The sequence below is a fragment of the Melozone crissalis genome, unplaced genomic scaffold (genome assembly GCF_028551555.1).
Source record: "Melozone crissalis strain CALT ecotype California unplaced genomic scaffold, PUWL_Pcris_2 ptg000033l_1, whole genome shotgun sequence".
Lineage (NCBI taxonomy): Eukaryota > Metazoa > Chordata > Aves > Passeriformes > Passerellidae > Melozone > Melozone crissalis.
The window spans coordinates 3,198,178-3,223,710 of record NW_026535811.1 but is presented as its reverse complement, the minus strand read 5'-3'; the positions used below and the strand labels follow the sequence as shown (position 1 = coordinate 3,223,710).

Here is a 25,533-nt window from a genome sequence, read left to right as displayed (position 1 = left end):
AAAATTAAAGTTATATTGAAATAACTGTAAGAATGAACTATTCACAGCCATATAGTAGCCATAATAGAAATACCTGTCATAAGAAATTATTTCAAGTATATACCAGCCATAAACTGATGTATTAAAGACATATTAAATACAGTGGAATCAATAATACGGATTTAATCTAACTTAATTTGTTGATAAATTTTTAGAAATATTGTGGTATATATTTATATAATATATATTAGGATATATTCATATGTATATATAGAAACATTTATATATTTAGGAACATTTTTAATTAGAACAGATTGCTCCAAGCCCAGTCCAAACTGACCTTGAATGGTTATAGGAATGGACACATACAACCTCTCTGGGCTGCCTGTGCCAGTGTTTCACTACCCTCTTTATAGATAAATAAATATAGAAATAATTAAATGTATAAATATATAAATTTATATGTGAATAATAAATATATCATATATATGTCACTAACTGTGTGTATATATATATAAAACTGATACCATATTTTATACAATATTTTCCAGGGGTTTTTACTGAATAGCTGCACATAAAAATTCTATTTTGTTACCATGCAAAATAATAACATTGGAGGAATCAGTCTACAGTGATTTTTACATTTTCCACTATCAAGATCCACTATGAATTCCAGTCTGTGGGGAGTGGATCAGCATCAATACCCACAGTGGCATCTGCATTGTGCCACAGGGTGTGTAGCAGACTCCCTCACCTGTGCCTCATGTCTCACACAGTAACACAAAACCTCCTCATTTAGTGAGCTTCCTGATGTTTTTCTCCTTAATTTAGTTAGCTACCTGGAAATTTTGTCTCAGACTGCCCTGTAATCTGGCACCCAGCCCAAGAAAGGACTTCTGAAAGTCACAACTTTGTCTGCTTTCTATCTATACTTCAGGACACCTAGGAAAGAATAAACATCTGTGCAGTAATCAGCTTTTTAGAAATCAGTGTATGAAATGTCTTGGGAGAGATACAAGCCTGAAAACACAGCTTCAAGATATGACCCCTGATCCTGGTCTCAGGACTAAGCATCATAAGAGTTTGTTATTGCCCTGTCAACCGCCCAAACAATCAAAACCCACAAATTCCACCTTTTGCTTAGGTATTTTCTGTAACACCTTGCTCAAAGAGAAGTTCTAGTCTGAAATATTGAAGAGCAGAGCCTTGACAAACACTGATGTCCTTTCTTCCTAGGGAATAGCTACAGCCTTCACCAGAAAGCTTTGCAATCCCTGATGGGCTGCCCACTGGGAACCTGGGAGATTCCTTGCCATGTCCTCAATGCTTTTGGCAAGGCCTGCATGAGCCATTGCTAGAGCCAGAGTTTCCCCTGGGGTGGGAAAAGAGTGAGTTCTTTTGAGCACACTAGGACCCAAATACATAAATTCAATCCATGTTTGAGATCCAAGGTGCTGCAGAGACATAAAAATTGTTAGGCTGGGAAGACTCTATGAAGCACCTTGATTATCTCTATTTGTGCTTCAAAAGCTCCATGCTTCTTAATGGGAATTGTGGCACATCAGGTTGAGGATAATTAATTCAGTAAAATCAGGCCCTGTATGACTTTTCAGTCCTTCATTCATGAGAGATTTGTCCCCTAGATGTTTTATATCTTTGCTTTCAGTTAAGTCATTTCTCCATTCATCCAGTTAGTAACTTTTCCAGCAGAAGCTGCTTTTCCTTTGACTCCTGCTCCCAATTCCTTTTGTCTTCAACCACCATTTCCTGGTTTTTGCTGCTGAGAATGAATGGGGCCCTCTGTGCCCTTCAGGGCCTCAGCCAGTGGGATGCCACTGCTCCTCTACCAGCCTGTAGTCTCAGTCTAAAGTCCTCAGTCTAAAACACTGCCTTTCTCTTCTCCAGCTCCTCCCAAGCTCAGACACTTCCTTTGCACTGACAATGATTTTTTTCTGTCTCCTGCATTACAATTCAGGGTTTCTCCTCATCCTAATTCCAGCTTCATCCAAATTAGAGCTAAAATAAGTGATGTATTTGCCTGGCTGCCTGAAATCATCCAGCAATGTCTTTTCACAATTGGTATGCTCACTGTCAGAACGCTAAAATGTTCTTGATTAGGTGCTTGCATTATGTAAGTATTTTATAATTGTCACTAACTATTGCTTTATCTGCACTATTTATTAGTCTGAAAGAAACAAAATAGCAATTACACACTAATTATATGCTAATTAAATAGCATTTATGCCGGTGGTATTCTGTGTATTCAGAAATATTACTTTTTCATTGGGAAAAGGGAGTTTTCTAATTAGTGAACAATTATAACAAATCTACTTTATCTCAAAAAAAAAAAGGGCTTTTCGAACCATTTATTTGTAAATGACATGTATTTCTAGTATTTTTGGGACGTAAATCACATTATAATTTGGGAGAAGTAGAAATAATTCAAAGACTTATTAATTCATCCCTCCTTTCACACTTATTTGTACCATTTTAGGATTATAAATAATCTTTAATATACGCATAGGAAGATAATGAGACTTAAAAGAAGCCTAAAGCTTCCTATCTTATCTTTAAAATTTCCATTTCTCAGTTAGCATTATAATAGTACACGTGGTATTATTGATATTGAAAGAAATAACACCCAAAGTGCACATTTGATTTCTGTGTTTTCAGCTCAGTTTCCACAAGCACAATTAACTGGTCCATTTGTCAGCTCCATTATTTATATCTTTTCATACAGCATACTGAAAAATCATGTATTTTTACAGACTCTTAGAGACTCTGAACTCTTACATATTTTTAGCAAACATAAGTGAGCTACAGATTGGAAAGCACCCAAGCAGCAGTTGATTCTATATGAGAGTTTTACCTTTCTTGTTGAAAATATTAATTCCCAACAAACAGGAATGAGAATAAAATGGAAAAAAAATAGGTAACAATTGCATCTGAACTAGATACCATTTGTTTTCCCATTTTTATGGAACGAAGCAACACTTCAGTAACCTTACCCTTATTGACAGAGACATTGGTTTGCTGTGTGCTCCCACATTTCGGGGTGTGAATGTGGTATTGCGATCCCTCAGGAATGCAGGTTTCAGCACATAGCCACAACCACCATTGTCCAGGAATTTTCCATCTTGCAATTCCATGAATGGGCCCGGTGTTTGGAAGTTTAGGGCCACTGGAAAATTAGAACAATATTGATTTCAGTGAATTAGGTTTGATAACATTTTATAAAACAAATATTTTTAAAAAAGCAAATGAGCTTAAGGGATCTATATCTCTCAATTCATATGTAAGATCCTGCTATTTCCCTTAAATTAAGTGATACTCAATTGCTGGAATCTGAAATGTAAGGAATTCTCAGTAAGGCAAAGCTTAGAATTAAACACAGGATTCTATTTGAGACCTTAGAAAAAGTTTCCAAATTTAAGTTCTAGAAGCGAGAATGTGGATTTATAGTTTAAAGCCGAAACACATCAAATTAGGAAGAAGAAAGTTTAGAGTTTTAGAGTTTAAGATATAGAAAAAATAAAAGTCGTTACAAAGGTAAACAAGGAGTTTAGTATGCAGTACTGTAAGTTTATATGTCATAACATTATTGGCTAAGAAAGCTTACAGCTTACACTGTAACATGAGTCCATAAGATGAAATATTTAAGGATTAGGTCAAAAATATAAATATCTTTATTAACAGTGCTTTATTAATCAATAAATCCTTAAAAGGTCTTATAACTAGGAGTCTTGTAACCTTCTAAACCCTAAAGATGTGAGCTGAACTCACCCTTCCTATTTATGTAGACGATAAGAAAAATAAATCACATCAAAACAACTCAGAAATCCCATCTCTAACTCATTCAAAATCCCTTCAAAAATCCCATACTCATACACCCATAATTATTTGTGCACAAAAGCAGCACATTATTTAGAACTGCACCCCATTTTAAGAATTACCCTATAGATATTTTTACATTGCTCTATCTGTTTCCCCATTTCTTTCTAAATTAGACCTAGGAGAATATGAAATGAGAGATCCTTTTTCTCCCTAAAAACTGAATTCACATCCTAGTTTCTCTAGAGCAGCAAGACCCTGCGCTCCAAAGCTGCTAACAAAGTTCTGGTGCAGAAGTCAAAACCACAGGATTGTATCCAACCTTAGTTATGGTGCAGAATTCATCAAAAAAACATCTCACCCAGAAGATTAAGAAGCTTTAGTTTACTGTTAGAACACCCAGTGAAAATGCAATATAAGTTTATAGAACTAGAAGCAATTTTAAAAGTGTTCTTAAATTTATGTGAGCACACATTCTCTTGGAGTTTAATCCTCCAGTACTGGTGATTATTGCAAAAATACGCCTGACAGATTTTCCTTTCCTTGGCAGTTCAAAACATTTTTGGTATGCTGCAGCACCAATAATAAAATATCACATTTCTCATCAACAGGATATTGTCATTCATGAGATAAAGCCAACATTGAAATAGACCTGTTTAATGAAATTTTCCCCTATTCCAGTACATTGGAGATTCCTGTCATGTTCAAAATAGAAAATGCAGAAGTCAAATCAGCAGTGAATGATGGCATTATGAACCTGTGACATGTGTTAAACAGACAGTGATAAGAAGTCATTTACTTAAACTGGTAGGAATGAAAAAAGAAGACTTTAAGCAGTTCAAGTGACTCTTTATAATAATTCATGAAGAGGACATTATTACCTGTTCCTATGAGATAATATGAATGTATTGAATGAACATTTGACATAATGCAAAAACCCTATCACAGGTGGAAAACACACAGAATTGTTTTCATGTAAAAATTATTTGTTCCTTCATTGCTCTGATGATCCTTTTAAAATGTTCTGTAGCAAATAACACAAACAGGAATGAAGCAACTGGTACAATGGACCTGATGTTTGCACTACACATGTTTTTTGCTGGGGTTACTTCTGAAGAGCTCGGGCCCGGCTCCATAGTCTCAAAACCAATTAATGGGTGGAATATATGAAGTGCTCCCAGAGTGCATCATCTATTTAATCTGACAGGAATCCCATCTGTGCTAGCTAAGATTGCTCTGCATCATGAACCAATATGCAGCAAGTAGGAGCAACTGGAAACCCTGTCTAGAAAAACCGCAAACAAACAAAAAAAATGTGAAACAGTAAAACACAACATGCAGTCCCGCTTGGAACTAAGTGTTAATGTAGATGCAGACATGATTTTATATTAATATACACAGGAAATCTGTTTTCACTTTAACAACAGAATTCAAACTTCACAGTGTTCATATTGCCCTTTGCACACCATTGCCTTTTTTAAACAGGGTAAGTATTTTCTTGGTATGGTTTTGGCAGTAATTCACAATTTGCTTTTCATGATCAGCACATCATCCAGAAACAGCCCCAGATTTGGTGCTCTATGATGCTTGTCATATTTCAATACACTGAATCAAGCTGTGCAGAGGGTGCTACAAGAGCTGCAACCCTGAGGCCCCTGGAAGTCTGAACCACAGATCACCCAGGACCTCTCAGTCCTCAGGTGATTCCTGGGCCACACTTTCAGAATATGTGGGTTTAAAAGTGCAACTGAAATTAGGCACATTGAACAGTCAGCTTCAAATAGCAGCTTCTACATGATGAACCAAATTACATGATTGCACATAATGAGACTACTGCTAAATTTACCAAGCTTTATAGGCGACTAAGCAGGAAAATCTGATGTAACAACAGCAACAAGCAAATGAGACTACTTTATATTTTATCATATTAGGAAAATTACTTTTGCAACACAAGTGAAGGGCAATGTTATTATGGGTTCACATCTTCAAACATCAGCACTGTGTTTTCACTTAATTTAATTTGACCTTAGAACAAGTTAAAAAACATATGGAACAGTAGTTTTCATTTACCTGCTGGTTTCTTTGTGTTGCAAGTTTTAAGGTGATTAAGAAAATGTGAGATTTTGTGTCATATTCTCAGAGATGGAAACCTCTACTAAAACTGTTCACAGGGTTCATAGCTGCTCAGGGCCTCCCAGGGCACTGCTTTATGGTGCATTGATGCACAGTTTTTCTTTTTAATCAGGTGCAGTTATAGCCCTAACATTTCTTGAGAAATGGCAAGGATCATAAACCAAAAGCTGTGCCTAGCAGCATGGGCTGAGGAACATCTTTCTGCAAACAACCCTGAATTTCTACCCAGTGTTTCATTTTAGCTTTGCTGAATTCAAGAGCAGAACTGTCAATAACATCCTTTGTACTGTTGTTTTATGAAACAGTATAAATTTAATGCATGTATGAAGAGAGATTTAAACTGACAGTTTCTTTTGGAAAGAAGCCTAAATGAGCTTGCAGTGAAACCATCTGAGCAGTACATAATCTTGATGTATGGTTTTCAAGGGGAAGTAAAGGCATCTGAAGTTTAACACTGTGTACATTATACTTTTTTCTTAGTCCCTTCATTAAGCACCAAAAGCCTTTTAATATTGACTCCAAATCAAAGCAGAACAGCAAAACCTGGGCTTGGGGAATGACCTGAGCAAAGGAATTCCTCAGTGTGATTCCTGCACCTGAAATGGATTTAAGTATTCCTAGAACCATGAGGCTAAGTCCCCTTCAGATCAGAGTATTCCATACTCAAATCACCTTGCAAAGCACCAAAGCTGCCATGGTTGTGGCAGTAAGCCCTAGGTGTAAAGAACTTCATATAGAAAATGGAAGGTAGGAAATAGCCCAGCTCCAAAAAAGATGAGCCATTCCATAATACACAGAGCAGTACTATTTTTGACCCCAAATCTCTGTATCACAAGCAGTTATCTGAAGTCAGTCCCATAACCAAGTGCAGAACTAAAGACATTCTAAATATTCATATACAGCACATTCCATAAGCACCACAATTCAACACATAATTGATTTATAATCTAAAAGCAAAAGCTTTTTAAAACCAAATGAGCCCTGTGAATATGATTTTAGGGCAGTTGAGAAAAACTGCACATCTTTTGTCTGTTATCCTGCCTCTTATTAATAGTCCTAGTGGAACTTTTAAAAAGTATTTTTTTATCTTTTGTTCTTTGCTTCCTGGTTCTATTACCTATATTACAACCATAAGGTTTAATGTATTTTCCCATTCAAATGGGAAGATTTTAAAATGGATAAGGACACATTTATCACCAATTTTTCTTAAAATGAGCTTCTTAATTGCATTTTATGCCATTTAAAAATGCATCTCAAAGTGTATGAATTTTATGCCATTTCAAAAAATACCATATGCAAAAAGCACTCAGTGCTTTCTATCTCCATGATTCACCTCACTCATTTGAATCTAAAGAGATTTAATAGATCAGCCTTGTTGCCTTCCTCTCAGCTCTTTCCAATTGTCTGTGTTCTTAAAGTGGGCCACTCACAATGAATGCAACAAAAAAATCTATGCCTTAGATATTCAAAATGTGAACTGAATTGCACACAGCCTGGGAAATCCTATTGAAAACAGGCCTGTATCCCAAAGCTCTGGAATGCTGCCATTGGCCATGAGATGATCAATGTGCTTGGATTTGAGGACACTGCTTTCATTCCACATCAGCACTCCAGGCTGGGCATGGACTGTCTAGGCTTTCTTCTCACATGCAGGTCACAGCTGCACCCAATCCATCACTGCCCAAATTTACAGAAATATCTCGCGAGTCCAAGAAAGATGGAACAAGACTATTTGACTATTTACAAGGGCATGACAGGACAAGGGGGAAGGTCTTCAAAGTGAAAGAGAGTAAACCTGTAAATACGTGAGACCCACACAAACTTTATGAACAAGGACTTTGGTCTACCTGACCAAATATAAAGAAAAAAACCATTTTTTTCCTACCAGAAAAAAAAATATACTATTGGTTCCCTTACAAGCTTCTATGGACAGTATAAATTTTGGCATACAAAATCTCACCCTCTCTTCCTGGCAAAAAAAAAAAATCAATCAGTCAAACTGTTATTTTTTTCCCTCCCCTAACAGACTCCAAATTTTATTAAGCTTAATGATAATTCCTGGCTTTATTTTTCACCTACACATTTTGAAATGGTTGTTTTTATTCTACAGAAAATTGATTTATGAATGACTTACAATGTGAGGGAGGAAGAGGGACTGCTCTTCTGAGAACTGAATAAATGCAGAACTGTGACATAATATGCTTATAATGGTTTTTTTAATTGTCTTTGGGCCAATTTAATACTGTGGCTCTAAAGATACTGTCAAAAGAAATGTGAAGAATTCAGTCATACACTTCATAATTGCTGACATTGTTCCTACTTAATTACAAGTGGTTCTACTGGAAAAAAAGATGTCAGGTGATTGAGTCATCCATTGTCCCAGCATATCTGCAAAGGGTTTAAGTAGGGATCCTCTCTTGAGAGGTTCTCATGGGAAAAGTACCTAAAGCATTTCTGATAAATTATCAAGTCTAAAAATCTAAATTGATTTTTGCTATTTAATTAATGTATCAGTCTGAAAGTCACACTTTAGTGTAAGGCTGAGCATCTTTTGACTGTCATTTGACCAATTTTACACCTGAAATTTTTCCAAAATAATTTTTAAAAAATTATTTAACTTGTGATTCTTGCAGAACAGTGAATATTACCAACTTCCCTTTCCTGTTTTAGTCTGAATCACTGACAGATTTTAGAACAAGATCTGCAAGGACTTCAGAAACAATTGCATTCCTGCAATTTTTTTCCCCCCATCTTCTTTTAAAATTTATTAGACTTCACATAAATTATTTACTATTCTATTGGTTGTCTGCAGTGAAGACAGCTGGAAAAACTGATAAAATGGAATTTCAATGTTTCTTTGCTTTTAAGTGAAATCCCAGTATCTATTCCACACACCAAAAACTGCCTAAAAAGAAGCAGGCTACAGAGTAGCCCAAGAGCTTTTTCATAAACCCGGCAGCAGGCACATTTCTGCAGAAGAAACATGAAACCTTCATCCAAAACAGCTCCTAGCCTTTGGAACCATTCCCAAGGAAAGCTGAGTGCATTTAGGGAACTTCATAGGTAGAATCATATTGTCCCACCTATATTGTAGATGTCTACAGTTGAATTAGCTGCACCACTTCACTCTTAGTGGGGATCAAATCAATGAAGGTCAAGGGACAACATTAAAAAAAAATATTCCTCTAGTTTTCACTTCCCAAGGAGGCATTTTTGGGCTATTAAAACCAATAGAAGGCAGCAATATTATAGTTATTGACACAGCACCCAAGCAGGGTCAGATTTGAGGCATTTTGATTTGCACAGGTGAGGCATACCAAAATTTGTTGGTTTCTTTTCCCTTGGTTTCTTCAGAGATTGAAATCAGAACTGGTTAGAGAGCTCTTTATCCCTCCTCTTTTCATATTTTGTCATTGAGCCACAAAACAGATGTGAAAAAAATTGCCAAGCTGCATTTCAGTGTCACAGGCCAAGAAAAAACCTACAGTAAGAAAAAACCCACCATCCAAGTACAATTTTCATAGCAGCATATAAATTTTATGCATACTCCTAAAAGCACATATGGGATCTTCTGAAACAAAATTCTGTACCTGCCACACCGTGGCTTTCTCCTGTAACTTATGACATGTTTTGGTCATTCCTGTAGAGGGCTTTGATACATTTATAACATTTCCTACTGCATGGAAATGCCATATTCAAAAGGATAATTAAGTCTTTTTTTATTTTCACTGAGGCTCTCTTTTGTTTCAGATTTTTTGTTGTTTTTCTCATTTGATATAAAACAACTGCCATCAGTTTATTTAAATAACTGCCCTGAATTTTCTTTCCCTGCATAAATCTTTCCATTTAATTTTATTTACTAAAGAAAAAGGAGACTTGGATACACCAAACCAGTTCTTTCCAGTGCCTCACTGCAGCTGCATGCAGAAGGCATGCTAATTTTCACAGACTATGAAAAGCGGGGTTGGTTTTTTTTTCACAAAACCTCCTGTTCTTATGAGTCTCCATTTTCAGAGAACAGACAGGGAGTGCACAGCGATATCCAAAAGCTATTTTGTGGATACTCTGTACTTTTCATGGAGCTTTTTAACTTGCCTTCCTCTGGAAATTAGGTTTACACAATTACATGTCCCATCCTCAGCCCCAACAAATCTTGAGCCTGTTGGACCATTTCACCCTGCTTTAGCTGAGTGCCAGCCTGCTCCAAGTTAATATGTTCCAAGCAATTTAGAGAAAATTGCTGGCAAGGTACAGGAGAGAGACTGTTTTGGGTCCATCACTAAAGGGAAGTGAAGGAATAACTCAATTCTCATAATTACAGGATGCAGAGGCCTGGCAGGCAGTATTATATGTTAGGTTTGAACAAAACCTAATACATTTTCTTTGCCCAGCCAGAAGTAGTTATGGATGTTAAAGGAACTTGAAGGCAAACTTGCAGGTGTGGGGAGGAGAAGGAAGGTAAGAAGGGGAATAGGTGGCATAGGGGAAACCTGAGTCCTATAAAGAGTTTTAAGGAAGTGGTAGAAGGGAACTGGAGGGATCACTTCTGTGCATGGGGTGTAAAATACAAAGGCAGGGTGTGTAAAGAACACACAAAAAGTGTGTGAATTATAGAGACATGGGACAGACATAAAAAATCAAAACTCTGTGTTAAATCAGTGGAAGGATATCAGCAGAAATTCACTGATACACTCACTCTGGGAGTTGCATTGTGGAGAGCAGCTGTAGTTCTGCCAAACACTTATCTGAAGCAGATTAGGGAATTAAGAATACATCTAACATAGCTTGGAAATTATATATGTGGAGAATTGGTTTTAATCAGCCTATTCCCATGTGAAAAATGGAGGGGTTTTTCAGTGAAGATGCAAATGAAGTGACCAAGAGAGCAGATCTAACCACTTCCTGCATATTTTTCATTCTTCCAGGAAGGGGCCCAAACCCCCTATGCACCAAAAGTCATATGTTTTGCATACTAATGTTTAGAATGACTTCTCATTAAAGTGTACTCTGAGTAAACAACCAGTATAGTAGTAATTTTGAAAGACTTCAGCCCTGTCTGTGATCTAACAAATGGATATTCTTTCAAAGATAAGTGTGGAAATTTACAGGCCAGAAAGAAAACTAGTAAATTGCAGCATGATAAGACTGGGAGATTGATTCCATTTGAAATTAAGGACGTCTGGCTAGTTGTTCCTCTAAGCATGGAACAAACTTACTAGTTTTTAATGGAAATATGGAGTGTAGATAGCAACGATGGCATACAGAGAGTGCAGCACCCCAGTCAATAATCCAGAAATTACACTAAGTGTGCATGAACCACAAGGACAGAACATAATCAAACCAATTTCACACAGTGCGGTAATGAGAAGATACTTGGATAACCCAGCCCAAGTCCAAATCTGTACTGCAAATAAGCATTTATAAGGACACAGAAACAAGTAAAATTTATACTAATTAGTAACTTTTGTAGTCCTTGTGTAGTTATGTAAAACTCTACCTCAATATAAACAGTCAGGATGGAGAAGGTAACTTGTCACAGGAGATATATGGGGAGCTGAGAAAGGAAACAAGTGGAAAAGGTAGCCTGGAACAAGGGTGACATAAGCTCCAGGGCCCTGCAGGCAGAGTGGAAGCTGTGCCTGTCCTTGGATGAGTGTGTATTTTAACATAACAAGGTGAATCCAAACCTTTCACCTCCAAACCAGGAGCCTGCAGCAAAGTGCCCTGCTCACCCCACAGCCTCCCTCAGGTGCCCTTGGCCAAGACTCAAAGACAGAATATATTTGTGAGTACAAAACAAAAAAAACCAAAGCTCAATTATTCTGCTCTCCTTTACCTGGGACTGAAGAAGATGTAGCAGGCCGACATAGAAAAATATTCTGTAATGAGAATCTTTCAAACTGAAGAACAAACAGATGAAGGTAAAATTGTCTCTAAGGCCATAAAAAGGAGAAAATGCTTATAGGTAAGAGGTTTGCCTCTGTACCCACAGAAGTAATGCCATGCCTATTTTTAACAAATTCAAAGTAATAACTTGCAATGAAGAGAAGCAGAAGTAATTTTTATTTTGTTGCTCAGGAAACTAGTATGTTTTGTCCTGGGAATTAAGATGCTAAATGTATGTTACATTTATATAAAGACTGGAGGCTCCCAGCAGCTCCCAGCTGAACCTGGGTGTGGTGCTGACCAGGAATATTTGTGTTTAATTGTGTTACGTATCCTGTTCTGGGATTTTTTGCACTACTGTCAATGGTTGTGCTCACATCTCCTGCCCCTGTACCACTCAAGTCACAGAGAACCACTGAAAACCCAGAGACCCTGCAGAAGGAACTTCCATTGCTGAGTAATGGAAGCTTAAAAATGCTGAATTATTACTAGAGTTTTTCTTAATATACAATTCAAAAACATAGTTTAAAGGAATTAATAAAATATAATCAATTAAATATCTGGGATAAGAGACAGCTATTCAACACAAAGTGATATTTACAATTACCAGGGATGAAAAATTAATGGGAGATGTGGGTTGAAAGAAAAGTTTATATAACAAAACATTAAAATAATGCCACTGGTGGGAAATATGCAACCTATATAACACCAAAATACTATAGAAAGCAAGAAACCCTTGTATTTCTAAAGCCTAGAATGCAATAGTCTCTGCAAGGATACATACCCATTTGACACCCTATATTCCAGAACTCTTGAGGATTATAATTTGAAGATTTCATTCTTGATCCCTTGGGGTAAATTCTTGTAATAAATCTTGTAGTATGTGCAATAAACTGGCTAGCTGATAAACAGAAGGATAAAATCTTGGTAAGAAAACCTTTGCTATTAAAGAGGACCTATTTGAATAAATAATAAAAATGCAGTCATTGGATCCAGTAATTTTTTTACACAATATTATATCAATGTATTCTATTTTAACATTAATACATGGACCACTCTGAACTATACCTAAAATCTTATTTTGAAACCTTAATATTTTCCATGTATTTGAATCTGACAGTATTCCTGTATATAGTGCAGACTTTTGTAAGACGTTCATGAACCAAAAATCATTCCTTCACTGGAATATTCTGTTTCTTCATCTTTTTACAGGGTAATTATATGATTTCTACACTAAAGCCCACTGTGTTCTCATGGGAAACTAAGACACAGAACAGGAAACTGCACAAAAGTTTCCTCATTCTATAGTAGCTCAAAATGAAAATCATCTCTGGATGATCTTGGCTTGCTTGCTGTTAGGAGATTTAAATAAAATGACTAAATAATATTGAGACTAGGGAAGAGCACACTTTTAAAAGCCACTTAAATTTTTCTTATATAAGCCTCAGAAGTTGTTAACTATTCATGAACATTGTTTTTCCTTCTGCTGGCTGTGTTCCCTCCTTTCTCATATGCAGGCATAGACTACACAGATGTGGGAAGCTCCAGATGATTTCTATCTAGACAATTTTTAGTTATTCACCAAAAATCTACATTTCCAGGCTCATCTCTCTGATCTATTACATACTCCTCTCATCATTTTTTGTTTGTTTAGGGGTTTTGTATGGTTGATTTAGGTAGGGTTTGTTGTTTGGGGGTGGTTTTTATGAGGAGGGGTGGGGTTATATAGTTACTTTTATATTCCCTAGAGTACTGGAGGAGCAGAGAGGACTCTCTTTGGATAGCTGGAAAATCCTACTTTTTGATGCATCATTCACCTCACCAGGCACTGAAGCGCCTCCACAAAGTGGGTGGGTGGCAGCAGGGCTGGCCCCGAGTGAATGGGCATGTGGCAGGGGTCATTGTCATTGTCATTGTCATTGTCATTGTCATTGTCACAGCCGGTGATCTCTGCTCTCCACACCCCCAGAGCCCCGGGCGGGCAGCTGGAGCTAGAGCAGCAGAGGCTGCACTGTGCTGCCTCCACCAAACGGAGATGCCCCAAGCCAGAATGGGTTTGGAATTGCCCAGCTTGGCTGGGATGAAAGGCGTGCTCCAGTGGAGCAAACTGCCTGCTCTGGGCTTTATCCAGCCCTTTCATGAGGGCTCTTATCTGCAGCTCTCACCAAAGCCAGGGCACTGCCAAGCCAACTCCACTTTCTCAGCCCAGATTTTGGGAAGTGGGGAGGGGGAGGAGTGTAATTTATTCCACACTTTTTCAAGTACTGGCTGAACTCTTAAACTATTTGATGCAGAAAACAATGAATCAAAAGGCAGACATTCATTTTGTAGACTGTGTTAATATTTGTTCTTATAAAAATACACGGAATTAAAACAAAGTTGAATTTCAATTTTCTCCACAAAACAAACAGAAATTTAAAAAAATGCTATTCAAAGGACATTTCTAAAACAGTATTATACAAAGAGCCAAATAAAATCAGACAGCAGTTGTTTCATAAAATTTTAACCCTTCCAATGCCTAAGCAGTGAACCATAGCAACAAGTAGCTTTAAACTAATTAACTCAAAAGAAATTACCTGAAACTCTTGCAAGTTTTCGTGCTCGAGACTCTCCAATGGAATTATTTTCCCAGCACTTCTGAAACTGCATGGAATGCTCAAAGCCCACAAACTTCTGAGATTTTGTATAAACCACAAGGTCTGACAATGCAAGGGCAATCTTTGTCTTCTGCACCTAATAATCATCAGATGAATAATGAAATAAAAAAAGTCACAATAATGCATATTTCATTATTATTACTATTAATAATTCACAGAAACAATAATTTTGGATGCATAAAGCATGAGAAAAGATGCCACAGTTAATGAATTTAATAAATATGACCTTTAATAGTGAAATTTGATCTAGTGAGAGAAAATTGAGGTTATTTTGTTCATGTTCATCATAGTAATCATAGGGTGAGTAGAGAGATGCTTCCTAGCAGAATATTCTTCTGCATAGCTTTACAGTTTTCCTGCTTCTAAGACTGGTTTGCAATAACATAATTTTTCTTGGCTTTTAACATTACTCCTTAAAAATATACCTCCAATTTTCTATTTGTAAATATATGAAGTACTAGAAAGGACCAACAGCATAAACTCATCTATAAAATGTAGAATAACAGGAAAATATTACACTGTGCCAAGCAAATTAGTCAAAGGCATATTATTCCTCTAAGCATTGCTCTGAAGTCAGGAAAACTCTTTTCTTCTTGATTAAGGTCGAAGATTCTCTCACCAAAATCTTAATTTAGTCTTGCTCCATTACCAAAACAAGCAGAAATCACTGACATTTTACCAGGGTCTTCTCTCTTACAGTGAGGCACTACATGACCACTTCATTTTCCACAGCACAACTTGTGAGCTAATTGGGGGCAGCAGCCAGCAGAGAGCTGCTGATGCTAATCATGTTTACATTCCATTAAAGCTTCTGAAGGCAAAGTCTCATCTGACAAAATAACAGAGTTTGCCTCCTCATGGCTCTTAAACTATGCAAAGTTCAAGAGCATTAATTATTCTGAGGCTGTGTCCCACGAGGAGCAATAGGGGTCTGCTGCCATGGAAATCCTGAAAAATGCAACTTTCTGGAGGCAGGCAAAGCCAGCAGCATCACTGCTGGCATCTTCTGCAGATTCAAATGCTCTCCCACCCCTCCTCCCAAAAGTGGGATAGCAAGGCAAATACTCCAACAGAGTGGGACCCTGGAAACCACTTCCTCTTCTGCCTGTGAAATATGAGCAGATACTTTTTGTTGCTGCTGTTCAAGAGTGTTCCACAATACATTCACGTGTTCCACAATACATTCTCATCTGTAAAAAGGTCCTATCAATAAACTTGAAAACTTTTGCCTAGAAATTTGACATTTCCTGTTCAAAGAGGACTCCATCCTTCCTCAGCATTTTTCCTTGCTGTTTCTCCATGTCAGATGGAATGAGAAAGAAGCAAAAACTTCCACCATCAAATTATACAAAAAAAAAAAGAGACACTGTTTCTCAGCAAGAACACTGGGCTCTGAGGAACATTGCCAGTTTAGCCACATTTAGGTAATCAGAGCATGATGTGCAAGAGTGACTGGACACTTCAGGTGCTGCTTGACATCTTAAAAAAGTTGAACAAAGCAGTTTCAACTCTGAGAAAGCAGCAGATTTTCAATGGTAGAGAATTATACTTGGTTAAAAAAAAAAAGTTCAATTTGACTTTCAGATAGGAGATTACACCCAATTTTTACACTTCTTTCAAAAATAATGCTTAATGTTAAGTCTCTACATGATAAATGTTAGAATGCCTCTTCAATTCCAGGTGCTGAAAAATGTTTCAGCACAACCGGGAATATGCACCAAGTTTAATGTAAAAAATCACAGAACAGAAGAAAATAGAGGAATCTATCTGTCTTAAAAATAGACTGGTAGACTTGGGGAAGAAACAATTAACTCTGCCTGTTGTCATTAGGAAGTGCTATAAATGTTCTCTATACATAGCTCCCGGGGGCCATGGCACCAACAAAACATTTGGGTAACTTCATCTGAAATCTACTGTGGTACTGTGCACCTAGGACAAGCACAGAAAGAGGAAAATGGGGTTGAAGTTCAAGATGGGACCACAGGGAGGTGGGATACTAAAATGTGGTCCAGTCTGACTTTTCTTATAAAAATAGGAAAACTCTGAAAGCTTCAGCTAAAACATGTAATTTCCAAATGCACTGATCTTAGTAATTTTAAAGTTTCCCTTTTAAAATTAGTGTCTATTTTAAGATAATATAGTCCTTCTTAAAAAAAAAAAAAAATCTATGTGTTCTCTATATTCAATTGAAGCAAAAACTACCTTGCTTTTTTTTTGAGGTGGAGGTGAAGATCTACGATCTCCTTTTCTTTTGGTAGGACTCCTGGGTCCTCCAGGAGGCACGACTTCTGCGTCATCATCATCAGAGGGAACGTCAGAGTCAGACACTTCCTCTGCCTCACCACCATACTCCTCCTCCATCCTGAGCATGCTTTGCTCAAGCGTTCCAACTTTCTTATTTTTTATCAGAACTTTGAATTTTAATTCCTGTAGAAAAGAGGTTTAACAATAATAACTAGAATTATGTAGATTTTTCATCTCTTGGTATTATTTAACGTGTCTTCAAAGTTGTTTATTAAGTATAATGAAGTGAGCTTATAAAATGAAGCAAAATAGATATGAGTGAGGCAGAAGCCAAAGCCAAATGAACCAAACAGAATCTGGGGACCAAAGTACACAACAGAATGTGGCTATCTAAACCCAAAAGGCTCTCCACCACAGGCACACAGATGCTGAAACTATGAAAACATAAAAGTAGGAAGTAAGAGCCAAAGGCGATAGCCAGGCAAGATGGAAAACTATATTTTTTCACTATGCCTAAATGTCCTTATATATGTGTGTGTGTGTGTGTGTGTACTTTAAGACATGTCTGATGTTAATTTGGAATGTTTTCATCTATCATTGAGGCTGCAAGAAATTTTTCATTTGATTTTTTGTGCATGTCTGTCTTGTGTACCAAATTAAAAGTTTTGTTTATACTTTGTGTTCTTTACAGTAGATCCTTTATGTTGATCTTACCCGGTTAAGGGAAACAACAGTTTGGTGATTTTGTCTAAGCAGTTTCTCTGTTTATAAATGAGCATGTATCAACCTCCATAATATATAATGTAAAGGGGGAAAAGCATCTCTCAATTATAGTGATTCTAATAACATGGCTTTCATCTATGCAACAGAATTATTTGAATATATATTTCACTTTGATTACAAAATTATATTTATAGTAAAGCTGCTATTATGTAGCAGACACTCAAATCTACATCTGGACACTGCAGCTGCCAGTGAGTAACAGGACTTACTATGGCTCTTTGATAAAGTGATCCTCAAAAATATTCCTTAAATTTCCTATGCTCTAGTGAAAAGGGAGTGTGGCAGGAAGAGGGAACAAATCATTTCACAATAAATGAAAGGTAACTGAAGTGCTGTAGTTTAAAGTATCCACTAAATAAATATAAAAGGTGTGGATGATGAAAACATATGAACCCAAAGTTCTATAATGGAAACCAGAGCCATTATAGGCAAGGACAGAGACATTCCATTCATTTCCATTGTTGCTCCATTGCTCATAATCCCTTTATCACTTCAGATTTCAGGCTGGTAGTTTGCCAGGGTGCCAGTGCAATGAGACATCCCATGCCCAATATCTATCAGTGCCATGCTGCTGGGAGGTTTGATCAGTCTCTCTGCACTGGTGACTCAGAATAAGGATGCCCTTTAACATTTCCTTCATTTCTTATTGATGCTCTCTTTTTTTTTTTTTCCTTGTGATATTTTTAGAAGAATTTTAATATTATTAATGCTACCCATATTTTTTAAGAGTTCTGAATATTCCTTTGTATGTTCATATTTCCCAATGTTTAAAAGCTATTCTATCCATTTTCAATCTAGTATTTTGTTATTCACAGCAAGACTTATTTCTACAAATTAAAAAAAACCAAGCCTAGTATACAGGGGAATAAAACACTTTCTATGGTTACATTATTGCCTCCTGTATGCAAATTTCTTTAAATAAAAAAGACTGTAGAATGTGTGTGTAGCTATAAAAAAATGGGTCATGATGTTTTAAGTCAGTCCCTAAAATTCTGTTTACAAGCTGTTAGCAAAAACGTAAACACCCTGAGGTAGGAGGAGTTTTTTAAGGTTTTTTTTGGTTTTTTTCTACAAAGATAACATTTTAAAATCATGACTCATTTTAGAAACAGTCATAAAAAATACCCCAGTGATATGAAAATTTGCTATTTTTTGGCCAGAAGCAAATTGTAATAATAGTTACCCCAAATGGTTGAAAGTGAAACACAGAGTGAAAAAATGACATACCAAGGATTTTGTCTGAACTTCAAAGATCTTCAAAAAAACTTACAATAAATGTATGGTTGCAAAATCAGTGACTGTGAAATCTGAGTTCTTTAATTGGTAATCAGCACTGCTAAGCATGTGACACCTTATTTCTCTACAAGTCCAAGTTTTCCAAGAGAGCTGAAAAGTCTTTTAATAAGCTGAAACTCAGAGCATTCACTAAAACTTCTCCTTTCTAGTTTTATTATGAAAGGCAAAGTACGTTAAAAATACATTTGCTGTTTACCTCTATATAAACTGTAAGCATACTAAAAAATTTAAATATGTAAAACATAATAGGTCTTCCCTAGAGCATAGAGGGACTTCAAGGCTGGCATAAGCAAAAGCCTCAAAGTACAATCAACTGGAACAAATATTTACATAATTAAATGAACAAAAGTCTGGTTTTCTGTATATTCTAGTTAATGTGATGTACAACACAAATCAGCTGAAGCAATGCCAAGTTTCCAAGACAAAAATCACAAGCACTTTGGATCAAGCAAACTCACCTATTGATCTCTGTGATTATGTAATGTAAAAATTCACTTACCAAAAATGTAAGGAATAAACCCTGGATTTGAGATATAAGTATTTAAAAAAAGAATAGTTTCTCCAGTTTAAATTTAGCTTGTTGTTTTCCCTTCTCCTCTCCTTACCAGCTGTAGGTGCTTAGTTAGAGGAATATCAAGTCCTGAAAATCTTGCTAAGTAACAAGGTTAAAAATCTCTTCTGACTTTTACATAATATTCTATTTCAAGAATTGTGTTGCTGCCTTAAATTCTGATACAGGATGAAGATGCAACACCTCCTGTGAAGTCTAACACAGGGAAAGGTTTTGAGACAATGACAAGATTTGTTAAGTACAACTGTTAAAAAAACCCAACACCAGCTATCTTTAACAATTCAAGAGAATCACACTTAGTGAAGTGTGACTGGATGTCTTTGTGGCAGCCTTATGAATCACAATTATCAAGATACTTTAAACTAATACTACCAGCAATGTCTGAGCTCTGAGCAAATAGATATTCATTATATCAGGAGCAGCATTTTAGCTAGCTCATAGCAAGTTTTCATACAACACATTTACCCAGTGAGAAGCACCCTACCCCGAAAATTCCACTTCTGTATTGTGCTCTGTAGTAAACTTCAGGCAAGTCTAGTCCAAGGTAAAACAGCTGTGCGACAGCTGAGATGATATTCTACACAGGCAGCTAAATCTCTGGATGGATTGGAAAGAGATCCAAAGGATGAATGTGGAGAAAGATGGTTGCAGGTTGGCCAGGATATTAAAATAGTGTGCTAAGAGTCCTCATGGCAGATTCCTTAGCAAAGCTCAGTGTTCCAAGAAGACACCTTGCCAAACAAACAACCTGATTTTTAGACACCAAATAAACTATCAACCTGCCTGGGTGATGATATAAAATAAGTCAATGTCTTGCTTTTAGTTGCCTCCTGCAGTTGCTTTACACTACGGGGAACCTATTACCTGCAGATAATGGCTGTCACATGTTTACCACATTTCTGGGAAAACCATGTTCCCTCAAGAAGAGCGCAATGCCTAAAAATAGTGAAAGAATAAGATGAGCCTTCTGTAAGTACTCAGTACAGCCTAGAGATCCTAGAAATTTTATGAGAAACAATGCTGTTTTTTGGGGTTTTTTTGAGGTCATCACCAAGACATACCACATTCTCATATCTTTCTTCTTTTTGTAAAGAATAGCTACCATAGACTGATTGAAAGGCAAAAGAAATGTTTTGAATTGCTAAGAAGCAAAGACATTTCTGATGCAAAGACTTGGACAAGATGTTTGCATATTTGTAATTGCCAAAATAAATAGGAATCCCTCTCATAACTGAAGCAACAGAATCAGATATACTAAAGCAGGCTGGATCTTGAATTTCTCAGTGAAAACACTCACTGTGTAGAGAAAGCTCCTTTGTACACTGAGTAGATAAAGCTGAAGAAAAGTGGGAACAATGAGTCCTGGTTTATGGGTTTAACTGGTTTTCCCATAATAGCATTATTTAAAATGTCCATAGCCCATAAAGTTGTACTGGAGACCTTCTATTGATCTTTCTCAAGGAGATCATTAAACAGATCCTTTTATTTGGACACCACAGGTTTAACAACCATAGGAAGCCTTGGCAATCCTGGCCAGAAATGCTTGTGAATCACCACAATACAGTAATTGATCTTGCAGCTGTGTGGTAAACATTAAAGACAACTTGTAAAATCACAGTAGCTGCCACTTCCCATTCAGTTAATCACACATCAATTCCAACTTTGTGACAGGAAACCTGCAAATAATAAAAGTTCCCTAACTATCTGATATATATATCCTGTCAGCAGTGCAAGGCAGTTCAATGCAACACAATGCAAAATAATTGAGGAACAAATCTTCATCAAAGCAGTGTGTTTACATTCTTTTCTGTGTTACATTGGGTGCATACATGTTTCTTTCAATTGCTGTCAAATTTCTTTCAGAGGAAGGACACAGCAGGGTAAGTATATCTTCTAACATATAAATTTAACACAATTTTTTGATATTTTCTAAGTTCATCTGTGAATTGCTGAATAAGACACTTCATTCCTTCACTTTCTATCAGCACATCACCAGGAGTGCTGGTGCAACCAGCAGGGATGTCTGGCACCAGTCAGTGATGCCACATCTAATTTAGTACAGGATCTGACTCAAAGGACCTGATATTCTGGTGAATATTAGAGGGAATTCATGAAGTCTCTTCAGAAGCACCATGATGGCCAAGACTGGGAACAGAGAATTTTATCAGGTCTGCTGCTTTGGGTGGCAAAACATCTGCCCTGCAAAGAGGTAGAATAGATAGATGAAGTTTAAGGGCAGCCTCAGTTTCTCATGGGATAAGGTATGTGTGAAAGAAAGAAACAGAGCAAAAGTCTTCTCTTTCCTTCATATGTAGAGGAAGAATTGTGTGTTGAGATGCTACAGAATACAGGAATTTCAGGGAATTAACAATATCAATATAATCAGCTGGAAGTGTGAATATATGACTGAGGGCAAAGAATTAAAAAAATAACTTTCTTCCTGAAATTTTCTGGGGTTTGTTTTTTCAGATAAAGCAAGTGTTGGGAAAAGCAGACACAAGAAGTGTTCAGTGATCCTCCACTAATATTTTCTGGCCCTCCATGTGATTTTCACTTTGAATTACAATGGTAGGAGACTTCATTGCAAGGTGGTCCAAGGAACCACCTGAGTGGGTTTGTTCCTCATTTTAACCTCCTTCCACACACACAAAATCATCTCAGTGGACAAAGGTATAGCTCAAGATCTACTTAAAGAAGGAGGTAGAAGATTGACCATATAAGAGAAGAGAAAATAATTTCCATGGAAGCCTCCAAAACCTAAAAGGAACCTGTAATTGGGAAATGTTTCTCTGAGAAACTATGGTTTCTCACTTCATGTACACAAAAGAGAACCATTTAATTCTGATCTTGAAGAGCACTGAGGTGGCTTTTCCCCTATTCTTGCTCATGCTCCATCTTGAAAAAAGTGGAGCACTAAATTATATAGGTGACAGGGGTTTTTTTCCACACTAACTGAGAATCCTTCCCACAAAGAGCATTTTAAATTCATCATTTATGATTCCGTAACATCTTCTTCGCACAGCTTAAGCAAAGCAGTCTGAAGACTAAATTCAGAATTTGGCTTTCTAAAATCACGATAAATTTACCATCTTGAAAATGCTCAAGGTCCCAAGCTTTAAAGATGTGATGCCACTTAATTCCTTTTGAACATGGACCAAAAGTTGTTTTTCAAAAGGATGCCAGCCAAAAGTCAAGCTGACTACTGAATTTAAAAATTCTGTCATAGCTACATATTTCCATTGCTAGGTAAAATCCTACTGATTTTTCTAACATGCTTGATAAGTATATTTAGGAGAAATGGAGATGATCCTAATTTATGTCCATTCTCAATATAATAATTTATTAAATTCAAACTTTTGTAACCAGCTGAGGACAGTGGTGGTATTTAGGTAATCCTTACACCTTGCACAGATGGGAAATATGTCTCACAATTTTTTATTATGTTGAAAGTTCAGGAGAATGAATCTCACCTGTCAGCATTTCCATACTTATAGACCCAGCAATCCATTTTCTGGCAAAACTGACTCAAGAAAACTCTAAGCTATGGAAATATAAAATATGAATTCCCTATATCACAGTAACCATATGGTAAGAGACATATATCATAGCCAGTAATATTTTTAACTGATTCAGTGATTCCATGTTCACTGATTTTGTGCTTGCTTCAGAGGGTGTATGATCTTTGGACATCTCCTACACTGAATCCAGCCATGCTTTGAGAAGCTTTAAAACAAGCCCTCTTGTTTGGTACAGTTTATATTTTTTCCTAATTGAAAAAGCAGTTTTTAAGGCTTCAAAATTATATTGGACACCATGCTGTAAAAAAATATAATGCTACAATAAAAACAAAAGGCAGATAAATGTGAATATCAAATAAATTTATAACAACATTGTTATGGAAATAGAAGAATATGGTAATACTTTAACACATCTTCTGGACAGATTGCTTCAAAAATATTTTTCCTTGACAAATCCTTTGAAAATTACAACCTTTTGTGTGTTGTTTTTTCTTATGACAGTGCTTCCTCTCCACATTTTCATTTGCATTTTTTTTAGCTACTGTAAAATAAAAGTGTAAAATATAGCTATCACTAGCAACAGTGACAAGTCTAAATAAGTATTTTGTATATATGCATGTATTTGTGCTACAAGAGATTTAAAAAAAAAAATTGTCCTTGAAAGAAAATTATGTGCAAAGACTGGAACAGTGAACATTTATTTGTTTTAGCTTGCAATAAAATTTTCAATAACCATGTAATTGCCTTTTCTGATTTCATATCCCAAGGGTCTCAGGCCACCAGCTGAGGAACACTGTCTTGGGGAGAAGCACACTGAGAAAGAGAATGGCTTTGCAGTAGCAGAACACCAAGAAAAACTTCATTATCACTGTTACTGACAAAATAAAATGCTGGTTCAGGTTTCCATTTGAATAACAAGTTTAAATTTCAGGAATTTCCTTCAATTCAAACAAGAAAAAATAAATCAGCAGATAACAGATACAGCAACATGTGCATCTTTCCATGGGGCTTTTTTCTGTGTTTAAATTTTTTTGTTACTAACTGAAGTCTATTTCTGACACCAGATGTGATCCATAAATTCAGTTCCAGAGGATTAAAAACAAAAAAAGTGAAGAACCTCACAATTTTTTCCATTTTTTTAATAGAGAAAAATGAAAACTTATTACCTCAGGAGAAGGCAGTCGTGTCATATCTACCTCACCACCAAGTGGGGAAGAAAGAAGTTTGTCACCTAGAATACTTTTCAAGCAGAATGCCATCACTTCCTGCTGTTTAGGGCTGCAGTGGTTCTCCAAAGACAGTACAAGTGGATAGGCAGATGACTGGAAACATAATTTTGGGATTTTAGTATTAATGAATAAAAATGAGAATAATTGCTTTTCCAAAACATCTTACAAAAGTCCCCTCGGCAATCTGTATTTACCTTCATTTTCAAAGCATGCAGAATACAGATCAGTAGTTTCAGGTTAGTAAGACAATATAAAAGCTCACATTTGTGGAAAAGAGAAAGTAAAATTGAAGAAGAAAAAAATGCACCTTCAGAAAGCTAAAGCAGAGCTGGACATAGGCAGAGATGTAAAAAGAACTGCTTTGTTTTGGTTTTAAATGGTAAAATCAAATTCTAAAATTAAAATTGACAACATAAAACAAGATTAAATGTCTTTTGCTTTAGTTTTTGACAGATTTTTTGGATTACTTTTCAAGCTGATAGTTTCCCCAAAGTTTGTTCAGAAATTATTGCTTTTGCAAAGACAAGCTATGCATTTTTTATTATTTTTAATAATATCATAAACATTTCTAGAGACAATCTATACTTTACTCATCACAGTACTCAAGCAAGGATAATTGAGTAAAAATTGAAGGTAAAAGGTGAAAAGGGGAAAGTCAGTAAAAATTAGATTATAACTCAAAAGAAACACATCCATTTAAGCATATAAATAAGTCTCAGAAGTTGCCAGCAATACTGGTGGTTACCAAAACCATAGTCTGAATGAAATCTTAGCTCAGGCAGGACCTAAATTGTCAATAAGAAAAACACCATTTTATTTTTTCCTGTCTTTGCATTTTTTCCCATGAGCTTTTTTTAAGAGAAGCAGAGATCAGCCTGCATGGACAGCTGGTACCAACCATTACCTGGTGTGATTTTATCATCTCATTGGCACTTGGGCTTGAGAAATAAAGTTTGCATTAGAGTTAAGCACAATATATTGTGTATTAGCAAGAATAGGAGAGTTATATCCAATGAGTTTTGAAAAACAGTGGAATAAAATCATGGTTTTAATTTCACTTTTAAAATCAGAGATTAATTAAATTGTATACAGAAAACTGAAGAGAAAAAAACATAGCTTTCATTAGCACTGAGAAGGCTAATAACACATATGTGTAAAAATCCACATAAATTTATGATCACGGATGTATAAATTCAGACACATAATGCTGGCCTGATTCTGAGATTTGTATTAATAGTCATACAGCACTTGCTTTGAGCAGGAATTTTGCCAAAAGCCTATACAAAAGCCTGAGACAGTGCCAAAAACTCTCCAGATCTCAGTGCTTTTCCAGAGATAGGCAGAAGGAACCTTGCCCTGTGAGTCACCTGACCAAAAAAATCAGTAGCTGCTAACACTTATCAGGT

General features: G+C 36.3%; 1 protein-coding gene across 1 annotated transcript in view; it reads right to left on the bottom strand.

Moving 5' to 3' along the window:
• The window catches only part of PLCZ1 (phospholipase C zeta 1), a 45,022-nt gene that overhangs the window by 5,180 nt on the left and 14,309 nt on the right, over window positions 1–25,533 (bottom strand). The window contains exons 6-10 of the mRNA XM_054281780.1: window positions 24,065–24,220; window positions 16,689–16,913; window positions 14,406–14,562; window positions 12,614–12,730; window positions 2,988–3,160 (exon numbers count right to left, since the gene is read on the bottom strand). Of these exons, the coding sequence (XP_054137755.1) occupies window positions 2,988–3,160; window positions 12,614–12,730; window positions 14,406–14,562; window positions 16,689–16,913; window positions 24,065–24,220 (828 nt within the window). The remainder of the gene's footprint in view (window positions 1–2,987; window positions 3,161–12,613; window positions 12,731–14,405; window positions 14,563–16,688; window positions 16,914–24,064; window positions 24,221–25,533) is intronic.